Here is a 21,101-nt window from a genome sequence, read left to right on the forward strand (position 1 = left end):
AAGGGGACGGTATGGATGAGGACGAGCGGGAATGCCTGGTGATGGCCAAACTGTCGCATGACGCGGTGCGGTGAGTACTCTTCGACGTAGATGTCGAAGACAAGGGGCGCCTTGGTGAGCCAGTACTCCTCGTCGCGGGTGCACAAGGGTGACAAACCCAACCCTGCCCATGTATGCACAGACCAAACGCTGTATGGCTCCCATACCACATCGTTAGGATGTAGCCTGTCAAACTGGGTACGAAAATGCTCGTACACGCTACGAGGCTGCTCGTGGGCTCAGTGTAGCTGAGTGACAAACATCAATACAAATATTCAGAGACTAACATAGTACGAACGAAACTGTTAATGTAAAATACGTACCCGTCGACGACACCACAGCGAGGCCATTGTGGGCACGTCCTCGTCCGTCTCGCCGTACCATTCCTCTGGGTACGGGGAGCGATCGACCACCGGCCTGCCTATGACGAAATGCTCGTACGACCATAGCTGAAGAAGAAGTGGACACCCGGCGAAAGTGGCTAGTGCCTTCTTCCTGCATGCGTCGCAGAGCGCCCGATACGTCGCAGCAAGAACAGCGGATGCCCAGCTGAACTGCGATACGTCCTCCGCTTCAGCGTCCGCTATCGACCGGGCGTACGGCACAAGTGTCCTCGTAACCAGGTGGCCTTGGCCACTAGTGAACATCACCCACCCAAACAACCAAAGGAGGTAGGCCTCCAAATGTCTCGAGACCGCGTATGCGTTGGCGTGTGGGTGGATGTACGCCGACTGCACATATGACTGGTGTCAGAAAGGATCATTACGACATACTTTGTTAGTATTCGATAGGTTGCATGTTACCGTACCTGGAACTGTAGGATCCACTTCTTCGTTGGCCCTCGTGCATCGGATAAGAACTCAGGCACGTAGGGGGGTGCGTCCGCCTTTCGATCCACCGGCCCAAATCGCTGATGCATGTCGTTCATCCAGTCAGCCTGCATATCGATGACCCCAACCGCAGCTCCCGCGCAAGGAAGGCCTAAGAGGTAGGAGACGTCCTGCAGGGTCAGGGCCATCTCTCCGCACGGTAGGTGGAATGTATGTGTCTCCGGCCTCCAACGGTCGACCAGTGCTGCTATCAGCGACCGATCGAAGTAGAAACGACGGGCTGCAACCTCGGGGTTCTCCGTCGATCGGGCCTCGACCAACCGGCAAAGCGGTAGGAGTCCGGCCGCTGCCAACCTATAAGTATTGCAGTACATCAATAATATGTAACAACAGCAGTGATATGACAATTTTGTATCAAATTTTCTAAGTACCTGTGGCTCCATCGCTCGTCTACCGTCAGCAGCTCTCCGGGGCCTCGTGGGCGAAACACTCCTAGTTCCGTCTAGTGCTCGGCGGATAAGAAGCTGCGATGCTTCTTGTCCACGGCAGGGTCCAAAAGCTCCGGGGTCGAAGGGTGAGCCATCTCTGCATTTGAAAGACATGTACATTAATACATTGGTAAATAAATACAACAATAATATACTTTGAATGAAAATTAACTATATGCGAAATTAACACATATTAAAATGGTACAAAACTAGCTGAACACACATGAAGCTCACCTAGACAACAGGTGCATCACCGCCTGCAGTTTTGGGACAATATTTGTAAGTGTGACCTACTTCATTGCACTGACTGCATCGCTTAATCCTAAGGCCAGCCTCGGATTCATCCATATCGTTGCGAATTCGATTGTCTTCCATTACAACCTTAGCAGCTGCATACCGATCAATGAAGTACTTGCAGGTCCCATGCAAAATGCCTTCTACAATTCCAACTAGTGGTAGGGACCTCATTCCTCGCATGACCCAGTTATAAACCTCTGCAAGGTTTGTAGTCATTACTCCAAATCTGGCACCACCACTGTCGTACAGTAGAGCCTATTTTTCATTTGGCTCATTGCATATCCACTGTGAAAAGCTCCTAATAGATGAGCCCGATCTCCTTACAATCTGCGAAGTATCGGTTGGGAGAGGACCGGGAGCTATTGGTTCCTCACCGTTAGGTGCAGCCTCCGCAGTTTGTTTAAGAGTCAGTTCATCAAGTCTTTCCCATAATGCATTGAACTTACGTTGCTGGTTCTGACTGCACAACTTTTTGAAGAGCTTCATTAATTCTTTGTTTTTAAACTGTCTATAGAAGTTCGCACCCATATGGCGCATGCACTACCTGCTTTTGAGATCTGGCCACTGTACTGGTACACCCCGTCGCACGCTACCATGTTGCATATCCAGCAAAGCCTGCAACAATCCTGCATGTCTATCATGAATGAGACACCCATATGGCGCATGCACCACCTGCTTTGATAGTTGTACCGAATGCAAAGAAAGCACGCTGCAACACTCTTTTTCCGCTGTACTCCACATCAGTAGAGGGGTAATGCTTGATATCATAGTAGCTGCCTGGATTTCTTGCACAAATTGTGGCTAATTGACGAGGTAGATTGTGATACGAATCTTCATATGTACCGAACCTCATCTCAATAGCCTTTTGTTTCGCCCTCCATGCCTTCGCATAGTTTATTGTGTACTGGAACCTTTGCTCAATAGCACGGATTATTGATCGTGGCTCATACCTTAGGTTGTCCACAATCTCTCCGTACATAACATTTGCAATGAAAGCAGAAGACAGGTTCCGGTGGGCAAACTCTATTTCCTCAATGTGACAATTATGTTCCTTAACTATTGAGCATTACCAGTAGTCTGCCCATTTTCCTCTGAATGCGTGCACCCGCCAAGGGCACTGAGGAACCAAGTACTTCACATCATACTCTCTTTTACTTGATTTAACAACCTTGAATTGCCTACGAAGAGACAACGATCAGAATTTCACTGTATCAATAACTGCCTCTTTTGTAGGGTACATAGCACCCTGTGACACCTCGTTCTCATGGTACTACCACGGTGTCTGGTCAGCCTCGCTAACCACAAACTTCAAAAATTCTTGATCCCGTCACTCTGCAGGAACTGGAGCATTACCCTCCTCATCAGAAGAATCCCCATCGGCAAGGCCTTCCTCCAACTCTTCATCCTCCAAATCCATATCTTCAATGATTCTAGGGATGTGCTCCCCTTCATCAGCTACACCAATGGGCTGCAGCTCTGGAACATCACCAACCTCCTCCCTGGACCCTACATTAGCCGCCTCTGACTCATCTTCCACTGCCTCACTTGGTCCTGCTACTGCTTCTGCAGAGTTCACCTCATTTTGATCTTTTAGGTATGCCTCAGCTAACAAAACAAGCGGCATGCCACGTTCACAGCATATATCTACATACTGCCTCCAAGTTGATGTGGCTTCGATGGGAACAAGCTCACCAAAGTATCCATGACTAGCACGGCTCAGAACAGCTTTCAACTTCAGCTCATATTGTTGTGGATCCAGTTGGAAAAACTGCATGAGCCATTTGCACACACCCACAATAGTCCTCTCATTACCCTTACTAAGCTCCTTCATGACATGACGAAATCCAGAGAGATCTACACCGTTGGGACCGTACCTAATTTCACCCTCAACATAATATATCTGAAAAATTAATTTATCTGCTATTCCTGGAAACACCCGCAAATATAACCCATGTTAAGACAACAAACTATATTTCTGATTATCGGATAAAATAGTTTTTAAATGCTACCCTAGGTTCGCAAATTATCATCTACTGTTGCCTCATACGTCCGCATGTACAAATAATATACTATAAACTATATACTACAAATAACATACTGAAAATAATATACTAAAAATAATATACTACAGATAACAAACTGAAAATAATATACTAAAAATAATATTCTATATTGAACTGCTATCGTACCATTTTCTAAATTTGACAATTTTCTAAACCCTAGGTCATAAATATCTAAAATCTATGTCATATACTACTACTGCACTAATTAACAACAATAAAAAGGATAAAAAGATTTACCCAAAAAATTTCTTCAAATCCGCGGCCCAAATGCAGCAGGACTTCGCCGACCTCTCTTCCTCCCCTCTCCTCTCCTCTCTTCTCCTCCCTCTTCTCAACTTTTCCTTTTTTCCGAATTTTATGGTTTTTTGCCTATTTTTCGGGCTTTTTATAGACTGCAGGGCGCGGGGGGCCGACGCTGCGCGGCGGGCGGGAGGAGCCCTTACCGCCCCCTGAGAGGGCGATAAGGAGCTCTACCCGCCCCCTCAGGGGGCGGTAAGGTTGTGGGCCGGGCGGGAAGGCCCCACCCGCCCTCTGAGGGGGCGGTTAGACCTACCGCTCTCTCAGGGGGCGGTTAGGACCCGTAACCGCCCTCTCAGAGGGCTGCGGGCGTCTAGTTTTGCAAATATTTTCGTCGAAAATCTATTTATTTAAATTTAACTCAAAAAATATAAAAATAAAAAACTACAAGGGCCTAGAGGGCTGGGCTTAACGAACCTTGGGTCACATGGCGTCGCACTCGGGTTTTGGGCTTTTCCCTATAAAACTTTATCATAGTTATTATTAATTAATAATAAAATATGCTAATTAACCCTAATCAGACTCTAATTAGCTCATTAATTATCACTAATTAGCATATTAATCCTTACAAATTCTAATCTCATAGTAATATATACTAATAAGTAATACAAACATACTAATATCATTGATTATTTTACTAATAAGTATGATTAGTAAAGGTGGATGACTTCATCTCACCGATTTGGAGGGATAACTTTATCTAACATATTGAGAGAATATTACTTAGTAACGATGATCTTATCCCTACTGTCTCTAAACTAAACACCATAAAAATAGAAATCATCTCCTTCCATCTCACTTAATCCCCTAAACCAAACATACCTAAAAATTTGTTACCAGCAAGTTTGATGTCTATAGCTATGGGACGATGATTCTTGAGATGGTCGGATCGACGCGAAAGGCAAACATAAGTAGCACGGAGAGCAGTGATGAGCTCTATCTTCCTCGGTATATGAGAATTTGGATCAGCACTATCTTGATTCTTTTGAGATGGTTGTGGGTGCCAGCACTATCACATAACACCTGATGAGTGCCGATTATTGACTAAACTTAGGATGAAAACGGACGGAATAAATTCCGTTCTGTTCCGATCCGTTTTCTATATTTTCTCATCCGTTTTCGATTCCGTTTTCTAAAGAAAATGTGAAAATAAAAACGGTTATAGGGTTTTCCGGCCGTTTTCGGATTTTTCGTTTTTAATCTAGAATTTTCCGTTTTTCTAATTGAGACTAAACTTCAAAAATCACAATGTAGCCCACATACCAAGCCCGGCCGACCAGTCCAAACATAACCCCTATCCCAAAGTTCAACTAGATCCCAGTGGTCCAGTCTTAATCGGCTGTTGACCTACCGATGTTGTTCAAGCTCTTGCGCTATCTCCAATCCTAGTCTTTGTGTGATTGTATGTTATGTCGAGTACTCGAGTTACGACATGATAGTTATTTTTCAGTTGATACTTATGTCATTACGTGATTCATCTGTGTATGATATAAATTACTTTTGTTGGTATGAATTAATTATGTGTCGCGCCGATGCTTGAAATCATTGTTCTACGGATCGGTATTCTCATTTTAAATTATCAGTTCCTGACTGATACGCGCATATTTATGTTCGGATTGATTTGTTTTTGATATCTCGACATTCCCGAATTCGTACCCGTTTCCGGCTTTCCTATTTTCGATTCCGTTTTCGAGAGAAAATATGAAAATGAAAACGGTTAGGGAGTTTTTCCGATCGTTCCCGTTCGTTTTCATCCCTAACTAAACTAGGCTTATGGGTGCACGAGTCTTCAGGCCCATTAGTGATTCTCGCATTTGCTTATCCAGTCCCCTTCCCCCACCCCTCACCCATATAGAGAAGAAGGGTTTAAAGATTGTACCCATTCTCATCAATAAAATGGGACCATATCGAACTGTATCTTTTGTCTTCTGTTTTGTTCCTTTAATTTTTTGTTTGATTAGTATATGATAACATCATTATTACAACAATATTGACAGGATAAATGTGTTTTCCGTGGCATATTAGGGACATTTTAAATGCCACATAAGAAATTATTCATAAAAATTATCGCGCGCTTGAGCTCAAGACAACCCAGCACCTTCCATATGTTCGCTTGTCTCCTGACTACTACAGAGCTCAGATCTGTTTATTTTCTATTTCTGATTCTGCTTCTGCTGTTATCAAAAGTTAGAAGCCAAAACAAATAGGTTCTGAAAAAGTGGTTTTTATAGAAATTAGAAATCTACTTCTAAAAAAATGAACTAAAATTAAAAACTCACTGAGAGACATTTTTTTAGAAGCTATATGTTAAAAATCTAAAAATTTATTGTAGAAGCCAACAAATTATTTCTAAAAATAGCTTTTCAGAAAACTAAAAATATAGTTTTTCGTAAAAGTTAAAAACACAAGCCAAACAAACAGTCCATCAGCCTAACAATATAAGCGCATATGCCACATTGCTGTGCAAGCCGTGTGCCACCTTCAATTCCACGATGTCTCGCAAGCTCTACTTCTCCGCAGCTCTTAGCAGCGTCCGTCCTCCACGAGGCTGCCTCCGACGCAGTCAATATCGCCGTGTACTGGGCCAGAGCGCCAGCGAGGGCACGCTCAAGGACACATGCAGCACCGGCCTCTACACCTACGACAACCTCGCCTTCCTCTCCACGTCCAGCGGCGACCGTGCCCCGGTCCTCAACCTGGCCGGCCACTGCTACGCCCCGTTGGCATCCTGCGCGCCTCTCGCCGCTGACATCGCGTCCTGCCAGTCCGCCGGCGTCAAGGTGCTCCTCAGCATCGGCGGCGGCGAGCTCGGCTGCTACAACCTGTCCTTGCCATCGGACGCGCTGGGCGTGGCCGTGTACCTCTGGGACAACTTCCTCGGCGGCGCCGGCGCGCCCCGCCCACTCGGCGACGCGGTGCTCCATGGCATCGACTTCGACATAGAGGCCCCGTCCCAGTACTACGACGACCTCGCCAGGAACCTGACGTCGCTGTACAAGGGCGACACGGGGGCAGGACGTACATGCTCACCGCGGCGCTCAGCGCGGGACTGTTCGACCGCGTGTGGGTGCAGTTCTACAACAATCCGCCGTGCCAGTACGCGCCCGGGGACGTCGGCGCGCTGCAGAGCGCGTGGCAGCAGTGGACGGAGGGCCTGCCGTCCGCGACCGTGTTCTTGGGGCTGCCGGCGTCGCTGGACGCTGCGGGCAGCGGGTTCGTGGACGCGGATACGCTCACGTCGCAGGTGCTGCCGGTGGAGGAAGTTGCGGCCAATTACGGCGGCATCATATGCTGTGGAGCCGCTCCTACGACAAGGACTCTAGATTTAGCGAAAAGCTGCAGGGCATCTTGCAAAACCGGAAGAATCAAGGTACTCATCCTAATTGCATTATACGATCTGCTGATAATAACGTCACCAATTTCGAATATAAATGTTCATCTTTCAACTACCTAAGATCGTTTACTTGACAAATTTCAGGTGTCGGCACACCCTCGAAAAAGAGAATCTGTAAGTGGTCACTCTTTGTCCATTCCGGTCATTTTCTTTCCCACAGGCTATGTTGTATTATCCAGCCAACTGCAATTTTACTATGCTACCATAGAGTGGCAGTAGATATGCAGCCTAACTCAAGCAATTGCAAGACACTGATTTCCTTGACACTTCATTTCCACGCCTTCTTAATTCCCTGTTATCTGTGCAGATATAATAGTAGGAATTGCTGTCGCTGGCATACTACTGCTGTTCCTGCTCATTTCTACTTGCTTCCTCTGCCATAAGAAGTATCGAGGCTTGCCGCCTCCTGAAGAGGAATCGACGACCCTTCCAAAGACAGAACTATCTCAACCAAAACAAAGACATCAGCATCTGAAAAGATACACTTACTCAGAAGTTGAGAGAATGACCAAAACTTTCGCTCACGAGCTGGGCCATGGTAGCTGTGCGACTGTTTACAGAGGTTCCTCGGAGATGGCCGTCAGGTAGCGGTGAAAGTGTTGAAGAACCGCAAAGATGGTGACAAGGAGTTCATGAGCGAGGTTGCGAGCATCGGCAGAATTTTTCATGTCAATGTTGTTCCTCTGCTAGGTTTTTGCTTGCCCGGCCCGACAAGAGCGCTTATCTACGAGTATATGCCGAATGGTTCGCTTGAAAGCTATGCTTTCAGCAACGATGACACTGTAGAAGAGAATTATTCCCTATGGCTATACTGGGAGAAATTGTTTGACATTGCAATCAGCGTCGCGCGGGAGCTAGAGTATCTCCATGGAGAGGGCAATGCTAACATTGTGCATCTGAATGTCAAGCCCCGCAACATCCTGCTGATCAGGAGTTATGTCCCAAGATATCTGATGTGAGTGTAGCAAACTTATGCCTTAGCAAGGAGATCAAAAGATCCACTTGCAATGCGAGGGGAAGAGATGTCTATGAGGCACCTGAAGTCCGGGAAATTTGGAGCATTCAGCAGTGAATCTGATGTCTACAGCTATGGCGTTATGGTTCTTGAGATGGTTGGGGCAAAAAGGAACATCAGTGTTGGTACCGATACTACCAGCAAGTATTTTGCTCAGTGGCTATATGAACACTTGGATCAGTTCTGCAACAGTATTTCTGACATAAGCAGTGAGGCAAGAGATCTTGTAAAGAAGATGATTATAGTTGGATTGTGGTGCATACAAACAGCGCAAACGAATCGGCCTTCAATGAGCAGAGTTGTTGAGATGTTGGAAAGTAACAGCATAGACTTAAAATTGCCGGTAAGGATCTCCTGAGGGATAAAAAATAGGGTTGTAAACATTGTTCGTATCATGAGAGGTAGTGTTTCTATGCCTTAAGATAAATATGCTTGTGGATTTAATTTGTACATTTTTTTTTCTAAAAAATCTCAAGTGGTGCTACCAACAGAATTGAATTGCTTTCAGTTACCCAATCCTCCAATCATACATTGCCTCATAACTCTGTTTGAGTAACTATTTGTATGATCTGATCTGAACATTTCATCCTCAATACCTTGATACCATTGACAAGATCTTTTAAACTCGTTAAGAGAATAAAAGGTTCAGCATAAGCAAGAAGACGAACTCTAATCTGAACATTTCATCCTCAATACCTTTATACTGTCGACAAGACCTTCTGGACTCGTTAAGAGAACATAAGGTTCAGCATAAGCAAGAAGACGCAGAACAACTTCAGATTATGCCACTGTAAGACAGCAACTGCAGAGACAACCACACAACACTGGCAACTAATCAAAAGCAATGCACTGGCCCGGACAGAAGTCGAGAGAGTCGAGAGGAAGCTACGCATGGCAGGACCGTTGCATGGAGTTCGTGCACACGACGCACAAAACCTAGCACCTAAGGCCTCGGACACGACAAGCGGCTGCAATCTTCTTGCCGTCCTGGGAGCTGATGTATCTTCCCAGATTGAGGTTCTTACTGTACTTGCACAGGCACGGCTTCTGCTCCCTGAGCTTGGCGCAGCACGCGGCGGACGGCACCGCGCCCCAGATGCGGGTCGCACTTCGGCGGCGCAGTCCTGGACGCCCGGCACACCATCATCGTGCAGGGAGAGGCGAACACAAGTACAAGAAAGAGCAGCTGCACCGCATGAAGCTTCATTGTTCGTCGCGTGCGGTGCTACTTGCTTCTACGTGCTGTGGCGAGCAAGACTGAACTGCTTTGGGAGCGGATGAGAGCGTTGGTATTTGTAGAGAGTTGAGAGTGCGTGTTGAGTGTACTGAGGCGGAGAATGGCACATCCGTGCTCTGGGATCGTCCCGGGAAGTGTTGCCGCTTTTGGTTCGCCGTCGCGTGAACGGCGGAGCGCGGTCGTTCACATGCCTGCATGGGATTTTTTCTGAACAACTTGCTACCGCAATGGAAGGCAGCGCGCTGGTTCAGAGATCGGGTGGAGGTGGCGCGAGGTAGACTTCCACTTGCAGCAACTAGCTAGCTAGCTACCGAGACATGCCGAAAGATTGCTGCGTACTCTACTGAGTTTATTACTGTAAATGCTGTGGAGTAGCACAACGATAAAAATTAAGAGGTTCTTCACAGCGAGCAGAGTCTAGTGTTTGTTGAACAGACTGTTATATTATTGAGCAGTGATGACGAGCTTGGCGCAACAGGCGGGCTTCGGCGTCGCCCTTCCCGGCGACCGCGGCTGGCGCACCGCACTGCCACGCCCGCCGCATCGCGTCCCCGCGCCATCACCGCCGAGCCGAGGAAGAAGGAACAGAGCTGGCTTTGCCGCAACGTTTTTGTTGGGCAGGCAGTAGAGCAATTTTTTTTCTCTGCAGTATAAATTCGATTACCCACTTTTTCGGATGCAACTCGAAAAATTACCCCGTAACATTGGACTAGGAGGCCACGAATCTAGCGGCGTGGGATGCGCGTCTTGTGTGCGGTCATTGCAGGCGCCGGGCGGGTAGTGTACATATGTAGTAGGTGAGGTGCGGCCGTTCCGTCACTTGCGTGTAAACGTGAGACGGTGAGCGTGCACAGACAGGCGCAAGGCCATAGCAAACCGCCTCGTTTTATTTGTCGAGGCACGGTGGAGATTCTTTTAGCGAAATGTTGCAAATACCATGCTAAGACACACCAAGTGTTCAGTCATCTGAACGTGTCTCTGGGAATGGATTATTTCCGTCAACATGATTTAATTCTAAATCTAATATCGGACCAATGGCGTGTTCCAGGCTTCCAGCATAATCATCCTAGGCACCTCGAGGATTCGTTTTCCTTGAGTTCATGACTCCCTTAATCACGTGTCGATGGTTTCGAAAAGGAACAAAGAAACATGTCGACGAATTTGGTGTTACAAAGTAGTCGTGCTTTATTTCACATCGAACATTACTGACAACAGTTCCTAATGCTTCGTCCACATTGTGTAAGAGTACGAAATAGTTAACAAGTAAACAAATGTAGCAAGATACCTTCACTCGATCTCGAATCCTAACTTCGAACTGGCTCTTCGTATATCTCGATTTATTCAAGACTCTGGCAGGTAAGCGTGACAGAGCTAGCAGCTCGGGACGGGCACCTTGCACGCGGTGAACACCTTCCTCTTGTGCCTGGTGTCGACGAGGCGCTTCAGGTTGGCGTCGTCCTTGTACCGGCACAGGCAGTTGGGCCCGTGGGACTTGAGCTTGCCGCAGCAGGCCGCCGTCGGCGACGCCTTCCCCGCGAACGCGCTCGCGCACGGGCTCAGCTGCATCACGTCGCACGGCGCGAGCGCCGAGAAGTCGGCCGCGGCCGGGCTGGCGAGGAGGCAAGTCAGCACCGCAGCCGAGGCGAGCGCCGCAAGGAGGAAGAACGGAGGCGGCGGCCTCATTCCCGCGGCGATCCGACGGGTTCTCGCTGGACTGGGAGACCACGGACGTACGAGCTAGGCCTAGGTGTGCTGCGGTGTCCAGTGGCTGTAGTCGGCGTGCAGCTTTTGTAGGAGCCGTGTTACATACTTACATTACAGCAGATGAGCCACGGTGTAAGCGTGAGCGACCGACGCCAGTGTTCGTTAGGTGAAGCACGTTTTAGGTCCTTTTGATGTCACCACTCAGCAGATTATTGGGCAAAGGTAATGTAGTCATCGTGTACTGACGAATCGAACGGATCGTAGATTGAAGTATATATGGTCATGCAACCTTTGGATATCGATCGACAAGATAAATCTGGCAAGGTTCCAACAGAAACCAAGGGTCAAACAGCTAAACTTGCTTCGTGTTCCCCGTCTCGTGGCAAGCATCTGGTTGAATCAACACTTGCCGCGCATTCGTTAATTCCCCCAGATGGTTCAAACCCTACAGATCACGCTATCCTTTTCTTCTGAACGTAGGCTCCCTGAGATAATTATACGAGCATTTCGAGTGCTTATAAAGGCGTGGTTCTGTAACAGACCGATCAGACAAACCAAAATAACAGCTTTGACCGTCGCAAATTCATAAAGCCATGCGTCCTCATTTTGCAAGCGATCATGGCGATGGACGAGTGGGCGGTCCATTTCATAGGCACAGGTCGATTCATAAGCTTCCTGGTGGGGGGAAAGGTATGCTGCTCTTCTTTTCTTTCTGGACAAATAGCCCGCATCATTTGTATTGCCACGGTTCCTCTCGGAGTTGATGTGGCCATGGATTCAATTTGGCGCCTTGCAGTTGAGGACATTCTGCTCTGGAAGGACAGGAACTTATCTGCAGGTGTCCTTGCCGGTGCCTCATTGATGTGGTACATGTTCGATGTGGCTGAATACAACATAATCCCGCTCCTTTGCCAGGTTGTCATCTTTGCCATGCTCGTGATCTTCATTTGGTCGAACGCTGCGCTGCTCTTGAACATGTATGACTTCCTTTTTTTTCTGGAGAGAACATCGCAGAGTGCTTTGCTTATAGAAGTTTCAAATATGACAAGGCAGAGGAAGCAAAACTCAACTAACCAGTTTTGCATTGCAGAGCCCCACCAAGAATCCCAGAAGTCATCATCTCTGAACATGCCTTCCGAGAAACAGCAAGGACCATCCATTACAAATTGGCATACATTGTGGCTCATCTTTATGACATTGCATGCGGCAAGGATCTGAAGAAATTTCTCTTGGTACATATTAATCAGTTATTTTGCTACCTTTATAAGAAAAGAAAAATCATGTGACAATTCCAGTGCCTAGATATAGAAATATAATAATGCAACAATCCAACCTGAGTGATTTTTGGAATTCTAAGCAAAATATTTTGAGGGCTAAAATTGACCAACTTAGACATCTCGTATTGCTGAATTGCAATGCTTATCCAATAATCCTCAGGCCATTATTTTTGGGGTCGATGCTCAATACTTAAATCTTGGACTAACACTATGCTGTTTCTAATATTAAGGTGGTAGGGTCTCTGCTAATATTGTCAGAGATTGGAAGTTCTTACAGCTTCACAACTCTACTATATCTTGGTGAGTATACCAGAAAACAGTAATTTTTAACATGATAAACACACACAAAAGAAAAAGGGCAGAAATGATACGAGGAACATTATCAATTCACTCTGATAAAATCATCTAAACCAACTGTCACTAATACATTTAACAAGTCTACATTTCTTACTTCCACAGGATTTTTGTGCGCCCACACTTTGCCAGCATTGTACCAAAGATATGAGACAGAGGTGGACCATCTAGCTGCGAAGGGTAGCGAAGACATCAAGAAGTTCTACAAGAAGATCGATTCCAATTTGCTCAACAAAATACCAAAAGGCCCTGTAAAGTCAAAAGTTAAATAAAATATAGTCCATGAAGATGTCAGCATACATCAATAATTCCCTTGAAAGGGAATGACTTGTCATCTGATTAGATTTCAAGGAAAATGGGCTTATTATAATTGGCAAAAGGATGCTCCCAGATAAGAGAAGAAGTAACTCCAATTGAGCCTTGAGAATTCAGACCCGACTGCTAGCATCCAAATGTACCTATCAGCATGGATACAAGCATATTTTCATCAACTAAGCAATCAATACGAAATGAACTCTAATGCTGTAATCTCAAAAAAGCATGTCATTACAAAGAATTCAGTGGTGTTTTCTCTTTTAATTCTGACACCATGGGGTTTATATAAGTGTGGCACATAAATGAGCATCCAATATTGACAAATATCTAAGATTGCCTGATTGTCTAAGAAAAAAGCGGAAGATTAATATGACATTTATTGTCTTCTGACATGTAAAATGCTAGTGCTATGTGTTTTACTAACATACACACAAGAGTTATTATTTACAGGATCAGAAAGCAGGGCATCAGACATTGCATGTGTTATTTGCAAAGATCTGCCCAAGAATTTGAACCTTCTATATTTATAAAGAATCTGCTGTAGAATATGACCATGCGTTTGATACATCAGAGACCTTGGCTTTTTCTTATTTCAGTAGATGAAATATCCATGCGAAACGTTTCCTCTGGTATGGAGATAAACATGTCTCTCAGCTCTCCTGGAATGTCTAAATCTTCGAGGACCTTCAAAGCAAGTAGTGTATACAGAATCAGATGATATCTTTTTTCAAATGCGCGTAAAAGAAAACATCAAGGTGAATGCATACCATGAAAACTCCTTCAATCTTTCGGCCACCAACAAGAAAAGTGGTACCTGTGCTTTTACATTCGAGAAGTATCTCCAGCATTCTATTGTAATCTCCTCCATAATACTTAGGCTGCAATGAGTAAACTTCATTCAGTATGGACAACAAAATATCAAATTGTCAAACTTACTTCGAGAATCTAGTAGTTGAACTTAAAATATAGTAACTAGCCAAATATATGCTAGATAACGTTTTTGTTTCTAAAAGTGCTGCACATCCGGTCGCTGAGGACTTGGAGTTAATCAAGGGAATTCTTCAGATTTTTGGGGATGCCTCGGGTCTTAAGACTAACCTTCTCAAATGTTTTGTAACTCCTATTCATTGCAAGGATTTGGAGCTGGCTACTGTTCAGGATTTCTTCCCTTGTCAGGTTAAAGAGTTCCCTTTGTCCTTACTTAGGTCTTCCCCTGTCAGTCTGAAAGTTGTCTAAAGCTGAGCTTCATCCTCTTGTTGATAAAGTGGCTGACCATCTTCCAAGCTGGAAAGCTTCTTTGATGAACCGTGCTGGACGCTTAACTATGGTTCGCACGGTTTTGTCGGCTACTCCTATTTATCAGATGATTGCTATGGACTTGCCTAAATGGGTTCTTAAGGCAATTGATAAGTTGCGACGAGGTTTTCTTTGGAAGGGTCAAGAACATGCTAATGGTGGAAATTATTTAGTCTCTTGGAAACGAGTTTGTCGGCCTCGTATGGTGGCCTTGGCATTCAGGACCTTTCGACTCTTGGTTGGGCTCTTCGCATGAGATGGCTTTGGCTTCAGAAAACGGATCCCTCTAGATCTTGGGCTGGACTACAGGTTCAAGTTCATCCAAACTCTAGAGCCTTATTTTCTGTTGCCATGGTAACCTTAATTGGAGATGGCTCTAACACTTGCTTTTGGCTAGATCGTTGGCTTAATGGTCGGTCCCTTGGTGAGATTGCTCCACACCTCTTTGCTTTAATACCACGCAAAATTGTTAAACAAAGGACTATGGCCGAGGCTTTGATCAGCCTCACTTGGGTATCGGATATCAAAGGTTTTCTCTCGGTCCATGCTATTGCAATGTATCTCCAAGTTTGGGACTCACTTGATGGTTTTATTCTGCAACAAGGGGTGCAAGATCAGCATGTTTGGAGGCTTTCTAGTTCAGGAATTTACTCTAATAAGTCGGCTTATAATGCCTTCTTCGTGGGATCTATAAGGTTCGCTCTCTGGAAGTGTATTTGGAGGTCTTGGGCACCGCTGTGCTGCAAAGTCTTCCTTTGGCTTGCGATTCTCAATCGTTGTTGGACTGCGGATGGATTGGCCAAACGTGGCCTTCCCCATCCTGTTTCTTGTCCTCTTTGTGATCAAGATGATGAGACTATACAACACCTTCTAGTCTCTTGTGTGTTCTCCAGGCAAGTTTGGTTCAGAATTCTTTCTCAGGTCAGTTTGCCAGTCATTACTCCTCAACCAGGCTGGTCTTCGTTTTCCAGCTGGTGGTGCTTCGCGTTGAAGCAGGTCGATAAGCAACACAGGAAGGGTCTTAATTCCCTCACCATTCTTGTGGCTTGGGAAATTTGGAAACGTCGAAATGATTGTGTATTCAATGGGGTATCCCCGGCTGTTGATTTGGTGAAGCAAGTTGTGGCTGTGCAAGGGCTGCTTTGGTGCGCTGCTGGTGCAAAGGATCTTCAAGCTCTATTGGCTGGTTCTTAGGTTCCGTTGGGTGTGTTCTTTTGGTTCCTTTTTGAGCCTTTTCTTTGTGTTCCTCTGTGTGTGTTTTTTCGTCCCTGTTTTTAGGGTGTTGTTCGTCTCTTTGTGTGTATGTTTTTGTGTGTTGTACTTCGGTCTTTTTCCTCTCCTATTAATGAAATGACAAGCAGCTTTCCTGCACGTTCGAGAAAAAAAAGTGATGCACATGAAGTTTCACTTGCTACATCTAAACTAAAAGTTGCATAACAGTAAAATGTCCAGCAAAAAGAATTGGTTTACATAAAAAAGCCTTCCTTTTGGCATTCTATATGCCAGTTTCCTCACATGTTTGGTAGGGTGTAAATTTCTAGAAAAGCACATTAAAAAAAATGTAGGCTGGACTTAAGTTAACATATTAATACCGTAAACAATGAATTGATCCTTTTCACTTGAAAATGGAATCACATGATCTAATATTTCTTTCATATAACTCGTCAGTGAAGGCAATACCGCAATTTATACTCAAAAGTAAGTACAATGCATGCTGATAAGAAACCAGAAGATGAAAAAAAAGACCCTTACATTGGATTGCATTATTAATTATTATCTAATGAAAATAAAACCATTGGCACCAAAAACTAAAATATGCTCTCAAGAAGCAAAAAAACTAACTGGTAGGTAATTTAATCTTGGGTTAAACTTCTTACATTAACAAGCCTAGCTGCAGTGTCTGCACCAATTATAAAAGCACTGCCTGGGAAAAGTTCCGCTTTCTTGTAGAAGTACGGTTGGTTAGATATGATCACATTCTTCCCTGTAGCAGAAAGAATAACATAGTCATTGAACAACTGGATGAGTTTTCCTCACCAGATAGATACATTATTGCCCTACCATGTTAAGCCCATAAAAAGCAGCTAATCCCTCAAAAGCATAAATGATAACTGGTGATAAATTGAACAGACTTTCAGTAAAAGCAAAGATGGGTTTCCCAATTTGTCAACCACTTTCATACAATGGTCATATAAATACAAACTGAGGAAAAACATGACTGGACACTTCTGTAAAGAGCTCCCACAAAATCATTTTTATCCATGTATCACCAAGATGCATGACCGCATGAATGAATAGTAAAACAAAACTCCCTAGTTATCTGTAACTACAAACTGAACCGCATTTACAAGATTGGCATGACAATCCAATCAGAGTGCTAGGAGTATAGCAAAATGGAGGTCATGGCACATAATGGACCAGAATACATGGCACTGGGTCATACCTGCGTTTCTAAATTGCTCAACCCGTTTCTTAATTTCTGCAATAGATAGTGGAGGTTTGTCGGCATTAATTGCTGATATCTCAAAGAATGGAATCCCATCATCACACATGCTACAATAAGCGGTTTCGTGAAAATATCAGGCAATTTACTCTTTTGAAGGTAGAACAAGCAAAAAAGTTTCTGTGACAGCTATAGCAAAAAAGTGGTAGGTCTAAATTTTAAAATTTTGGCTACAAAGACAGCTATAGGGAAATAGTGTTGTTCTGCCAAATGCCAATTGTCAACATATAGCAAACCCTCTCTTTGACCAGTACCTTTCTGTGACAAATCATTTCCAGTTTTCCACTGCACTACTTCTTTGCCATTTTTAATTTTTATTTTCTCCTTGCTAGTCTTCAGCATGACAAAACCCAAGAGTAGAAATACATTATCTATTCAGAGATTCACCTGGAGAAAATCTCACCTTGATGCAACTTCCAACAGCCTAAGGTGGCCATCATGCAAGGGATTGAATGAACCAGGTAGAATTATTTTTCTGTTGAAATTCTTTTCCACCGGATCTACATTGAAGAACAGTATGATTCAAGAATGAAAACGAAAGGGTTGCAGAAAAACATAGCATCCACAATGACAAAGAACACTATGATTCAAGGATGAAAAATGGAAGAATTCTAGCATGAAAAACATAGCAACGCTGGGTGCTAATTATACCAGCAAAGTGATAGACTTTCATGCAAACTTGCCCATTAATAACTTGCTGGAGTTCTTGATCTTCATCGAATTGTTCAATGCTTTCTTCTGGAATTTCAGGTTCTTGAATGTCTGACTGAATGGTTGCAGATACTCTGCAGGTATCTGCTATTGCCTACAATACAGTGTACTCTTAAAATGAGAGTTAACTGGGGGAATGTCAATTATCATAAAACTTGGCCAATCCTAAAAATATCATATGATCAGGATTGGTTGCTTGTATTAATTGATTATCAATTTACGATGTCCAACTTGGGATCGATATTGCCAGTGAGAACATATAAGCGTGTTGCATCTAGTGAGATCTAACAAACCTTTAGCAAAAAATAGCTCGAAACTGTGTCTTCTTCCTCTCTGCTCCGAAAACCCTGGGTGCAAAGACTATGTTAGCAAGAGACAACATGGTTTAATAAATAATAATGGCATAAAGTTGCTAAGTTTATTGCTATTGTTGCAACTGCTGAAAAGTTTGTGAAAATAACCAAGTGAGGAGCCGCAAAATTATGCAATTGACTACTGAACATTTTGGCACCCTCTCTTGTAAGTAATTTCTTTGTTAAGAGTAAAAAAAGGAATAGTAGTATTATAAGGAATATTACCTTTGACATATTATAAGGAATATTACCTTTGACAAAGTAACATGTGATGTCCTGAGGCAACTGTGTGTCCGCGTTGACACATAGAACCTATTTGAAAATGTGAACCAAATATTATATAGCACATAACCAAGAAAGAGGATTAACAAACTTATAAATTATAGTAAAAAAAGAAAAGATCCCCTGCCTCCTCAAACGATGAGTTTTGTGCCATACTTCATGTACTCGGTCTCCTAAGATTGTATCACAATTCACATGCTAAGTCAACATTCTAGTATGACTATGACCACACTTGTTATTGTACCCACTTAATCTGATAAGCTTTGGGGTATAACATTGTGAGAAGTGGAAGTAGGAACACTCAAGAGATAACTGAAAAGGCTCCCGAATTTAGTTATGATAATTTCCCTCTCCCTCTTATTATTAGTCGAGGTTTAAGGGTCGAGTTAGTGAGGAAGGCATATACCTGTGATCACCATGTTTTGGACGTGAGCTAGCCAGTGACCCAGTAAAGCCAACGCCCAACACTTGAAGACCTACGCATATACCCACTCAATTACTTATAGCAAGGATAGATGATATTAGGTGCAAACTGCATATATGGTGAGGAATGATCCGGCACTATGATTCACCTGGTCCAGAAAGCTTGAGGGCACGGTTGTACGCGGCCAGTGCCATGTCCTCTGCGGCCTGCTTGCTGGTGAATTGCAAGGGCATCTGAACATCAGAGCATGATCAGTGCGAGGAACACAGATATGTGCCATCTAACGAAATAGTATGAGTATTTAGTGTGTGTTCACAACATGAACTAAATCAAGTGTGAATTCACAAGTGGACGCGCGTAGGCGCCGAGGATCTCGGGTGCCGGTGCGCTTACCTTGCCGAGGAGCTGCGCCATGGAGGCCCTGGAGTAGGGCACGACGACCTCGAGGACGGTGCCGGACGCGCCGGGCACGGACAGCAGCCAGCCGAGCGCCTGTGGCGAGTGTTCCTCGTTTAGTCGGGGGCCGTAGAGTTGGCATCAGCCGATTTGACGCAAAATTACAGTGCGCGGGGAGGTGGTACCTGCGAGGCGCCGCCGGCGAGGTAGATGACGGCCTGGGAGCGAGAGGAATGGATGGCCTCCACCACCGCGCGGACCCAGCTCTCCATCACGATCCGGTGTTGTTCGCCCGGTGGACGCGGTTGCGACTCGCGAGCTGCTACGGGAGAATTTGTCCTGTTCCCCTCCTCCACAGGCCCACGGCACTGTGATTGAGTTGAACCCGTAGAACCTAACCGTGGTCTCAGTATTACTCTGATTAAAGATGGTTAACTGGATCGTGTCTATTGGATCGATCTGAGATATGGTATTATAGGCACGATCTAAACACAGTACGGTCCGATGGTAGGTGGGTCGGGTTGGCACTGTATGATTAGCCGGGTCGTGTTTAGGCTGACGCCTCGGCACGGCGGGCCGGTACGGTACGGCCAGATCGGCACGGGCATGGTCTGGCACGGATCAGCACAGACTCGTCCTGCCCCGTCCCTGACCTCCCCGCTCGACTGTCGTGCCACCGCCCCTAACCTCCCCACTTCGCTGCCGACCGTTTCGCCCCCGACCTCCCCACTCCGCTGCCGGTCGTCCCATCCTACCGTCGTGCCTCCCCACCCGCTGTAGGTCGCCCCGCCCCCGTCCTCCTAGCCTCGCCGCCCCGCTCCGCCCACCGTCGTGCCGCCCTGCTCCGCCCGACCACCCCGCCGTTGTGCCACCTCGTCCCCAGCCTCCCCACCCCGTCGCCTAACCGCCTCGCCCCGACCTCCCCGCCCTGCCGCCCGGCCACCTCGCTCCGCCCTGCCGCCCGGCCACCTCGCTCCGCCCTACCACCGCGCTCCCGACCTCCTCGCCCTGCTGCCGGCCACCCCGCCTCGCCGCTAGCCATGCTCATGGGGTCACCGGGCCGACCGTACCGCAACAGTACCCGAACCGACCAAGCACAGCACGATGACAGATGAGTTGTGTCGTGGGCCAAGGGCACGGCATATAGGCCAGAACCGCACGACTCGTTATAGTAGCCGAACCAATCAGATTATACCGTAGCCGAACCGTACCGAGCTGGACCCGTGCTAGACCAGCCCGAGTGGCCCATTTAACCATCTCTACCTCTAACCCCCGCGTGTCAGGGCGACATGCGTAAGGAGTTTTCTCTAGAAATTCGTTTACGCAGAGTAAAGGCCGAATTTTTTTATTTGGACATCTAAAAATTATACTTACATACTTTATACTTATAACATATACAATTATTTTTAGTAAAAAATATCTAAATATGAGTATTTTATTTCATTTTTAGACTTTTTTCATCTGAACTAGCTATTAAATATTTTCAATAAACAATGAGTGCAATTTGTGAACAATTTTACTACAAGTAAATTAAAAAAAATAAATTGATCCAAGTTCATAAGTATTTTGTATACTTTAAAAAATAAAATATGTGTGCATGCCATAAGACTAAAACATGCACAAGCAGTTTTTACATTTTATCTTCTTATTTATGTATTTTTTAATAAAAAATTATAAATATATATATATATATATTTATATATCCGTTTTAAAAATTTAAAATTTAAGACTCTTCGGTATATGTCACTCTTCCAATAGACAACATGTCTATAAATAAAAAATATTACGTTCCAATGCTTCAAAATCCAAAACACTACAAAAATAAT

The 21,101-nt window shown here is 45.1% G+C and overlaps 3 protein-coding genes and 2 pseudogenes across 6 annotated transcripts; 3 read left to right on the forward strand and 2 right to left on the reverse strand.

Annotated features, from left to right (window-relative positions):
* Nucleotides 1-6,462: 6,462 nt before the first annotated feature.
* LOC133884721 (acidic endochitinase-like) lies at nt 6,463-7,676 on the forward strand (annotated as a pseudogene).
* On the forward strand, nt 7,674-9,704 carry LOC133884726 (PR5-like receptor kinase; annotated as a pseudogene).
* A 1,139-nt stretch (nt 9,705-10,843) lies between these two features.
* LOC133918420 (non-specific lipid-transfer protein 2-like) lies at nt 10,844-11,819 on the reverse strand. The gene has a single exon (XM_062362296.1). The coding sequence runs from the start codon at nt 11,341-11,343 to the stop codon at nt 11,032-11,034; it is 312 nt and encodes a 103-aa protein (XP_062218280.1). The 5' UTR covers nt 11,344-11,819; the 3' UTR covers nt 10,844-11,031.
* Nucleotides 11,820-11,920: 101 nt separating this feature from the next.
* On the forward strand, nt 11,921-13,267 carry LOC133918426 (reticulon-like protein B9). The gene is made up of 5 exons (XM_062362308.1): nt 11,921-12,054; nt 12,161-12,341; nt 12,455-12,596; nt 12,872-12,941; nt 13,101-13,267. Exons 1-5 carry the CDS (start codon nt 11,958-11,960, stop codon nt 13,265-13,267), a joined length of 657 nt encoding a protein of 218 aa, XP_062218292.1. The 5' UTR covers nt 11,921-11,957.
* Nucleotides 13,010-19,638, reverse strand: LOC133918405 (uncharacterized). 4 transcript variants are annotated; one of them, XR_009909757.1, is made up of 14 exons: nt 19,461-19,638; nt 19,273-19,371; nt 19,028-19,112; nt 18,862-18,931; nt 18,425-18,485; nt 18,114-18,167; nt 17,761-17,914; nt 17,513-17,609; nt 17,050-17,159; nt 16,484-16,590; nt 14,078-14,188; nt 13,886-13,994; nt 13,296-13,453; nt 13,010-13,166 (listed from the first exon to the last, which is right to left on the reverse strand). XR_009909757.1 is itself a non-coding variant. In XM_062362276.1 (13 exons), the coding sequence occupies exons 1-13, from the start codon at nt 19,545-19,547 to the stop codon at nt 13,437-13,439; spliced, it is 1,161 nt and encodes a 386-aa protein (XP_062218260.1). In that variant the 5' UTR covers nt 19,548-19,638; the 3' UTR covers nt 13,010-13,436. The 4 variants fall into 4 exon arrangements, 1 of the variants encoding a protein (XP_062218260.1); XR_009909756.1 differs by having other exon boundaries at nt 13,010-13,197; XR_009909758.1 differs by having other exon boundaries at nt 13,010-13,453; nt 13,826-13,994; nt 19,461-19,637.
* Between the last annotated feature and the right edge of the window lie 1,463 nt (nt 19,639-21,101).

The sequence above is a fragment of the Phragmites australis genome, chromosome 1 (assembly GCF_958298935.1).
Source record: "Phragmites australis chromosome 1, lpPhrAust1.1, whole genome shotgun sequence".
In the NCBI taxonomy this organism is placed as follows: Eukaryota; Viridiplantae; Streptophyta; class Magnoliopsida; order Poales; family Poaceae; genus Phragmites; species Phragmites australis.

Bases quoted from the DNA above. Each gene is read 5' to 3' on its own strand.
- LOC133918405 (XM_062362276.1), bottom strand. From the start codon at position 19,547: ATGGAGAGCTGGGTCCGCGCGGTGGTGGAGGCCATCCATTCCTCTCGC. The intron at 17,160-17,512 runs GTGAGATTTTCT...CGCTTATTGTAG, and splicing joins CTGTTGGAAGTTGCATCAAG to CATGTGTGATGATGGGATTC. The intron at 14,189-16,483 runs GTAAGAAGTTTA...TACTCATTGCAG, and splicing joins CTGCAGCTAGGCTTGTTAAT to CCTAAGTATTATGGAGGAGA.
- LOC133918426 (XM_062362308.1), top strand. From the start codon at position 11,958: ATGCGTCCTCATTTTGCAAGCGATCATGGCGATGGACGAGTGGGCGGT. The intron at 12,597-12,871 runs GTACATATTAAT...TCTAATATTAAG, and splicing joins ATCTGAAGAAATTTCTCTTG to GTGGTAGGGTCTCTGCTAAT. The intron at 12,942-13,100 runs GTGAGTATACCA...TTACTTCCACAG, and splicing joins CACAACTCTACTATATCTTG to GATTTTTGTGCGCCCACACT.
- LOC133918420 (XM_062362296.1), bottom strand. From the start codon at position 11,343: ATGAGGCCGCCGCCTCCGTTCTTCCTCCTTGCGGCGCTCGCCTCGGCT.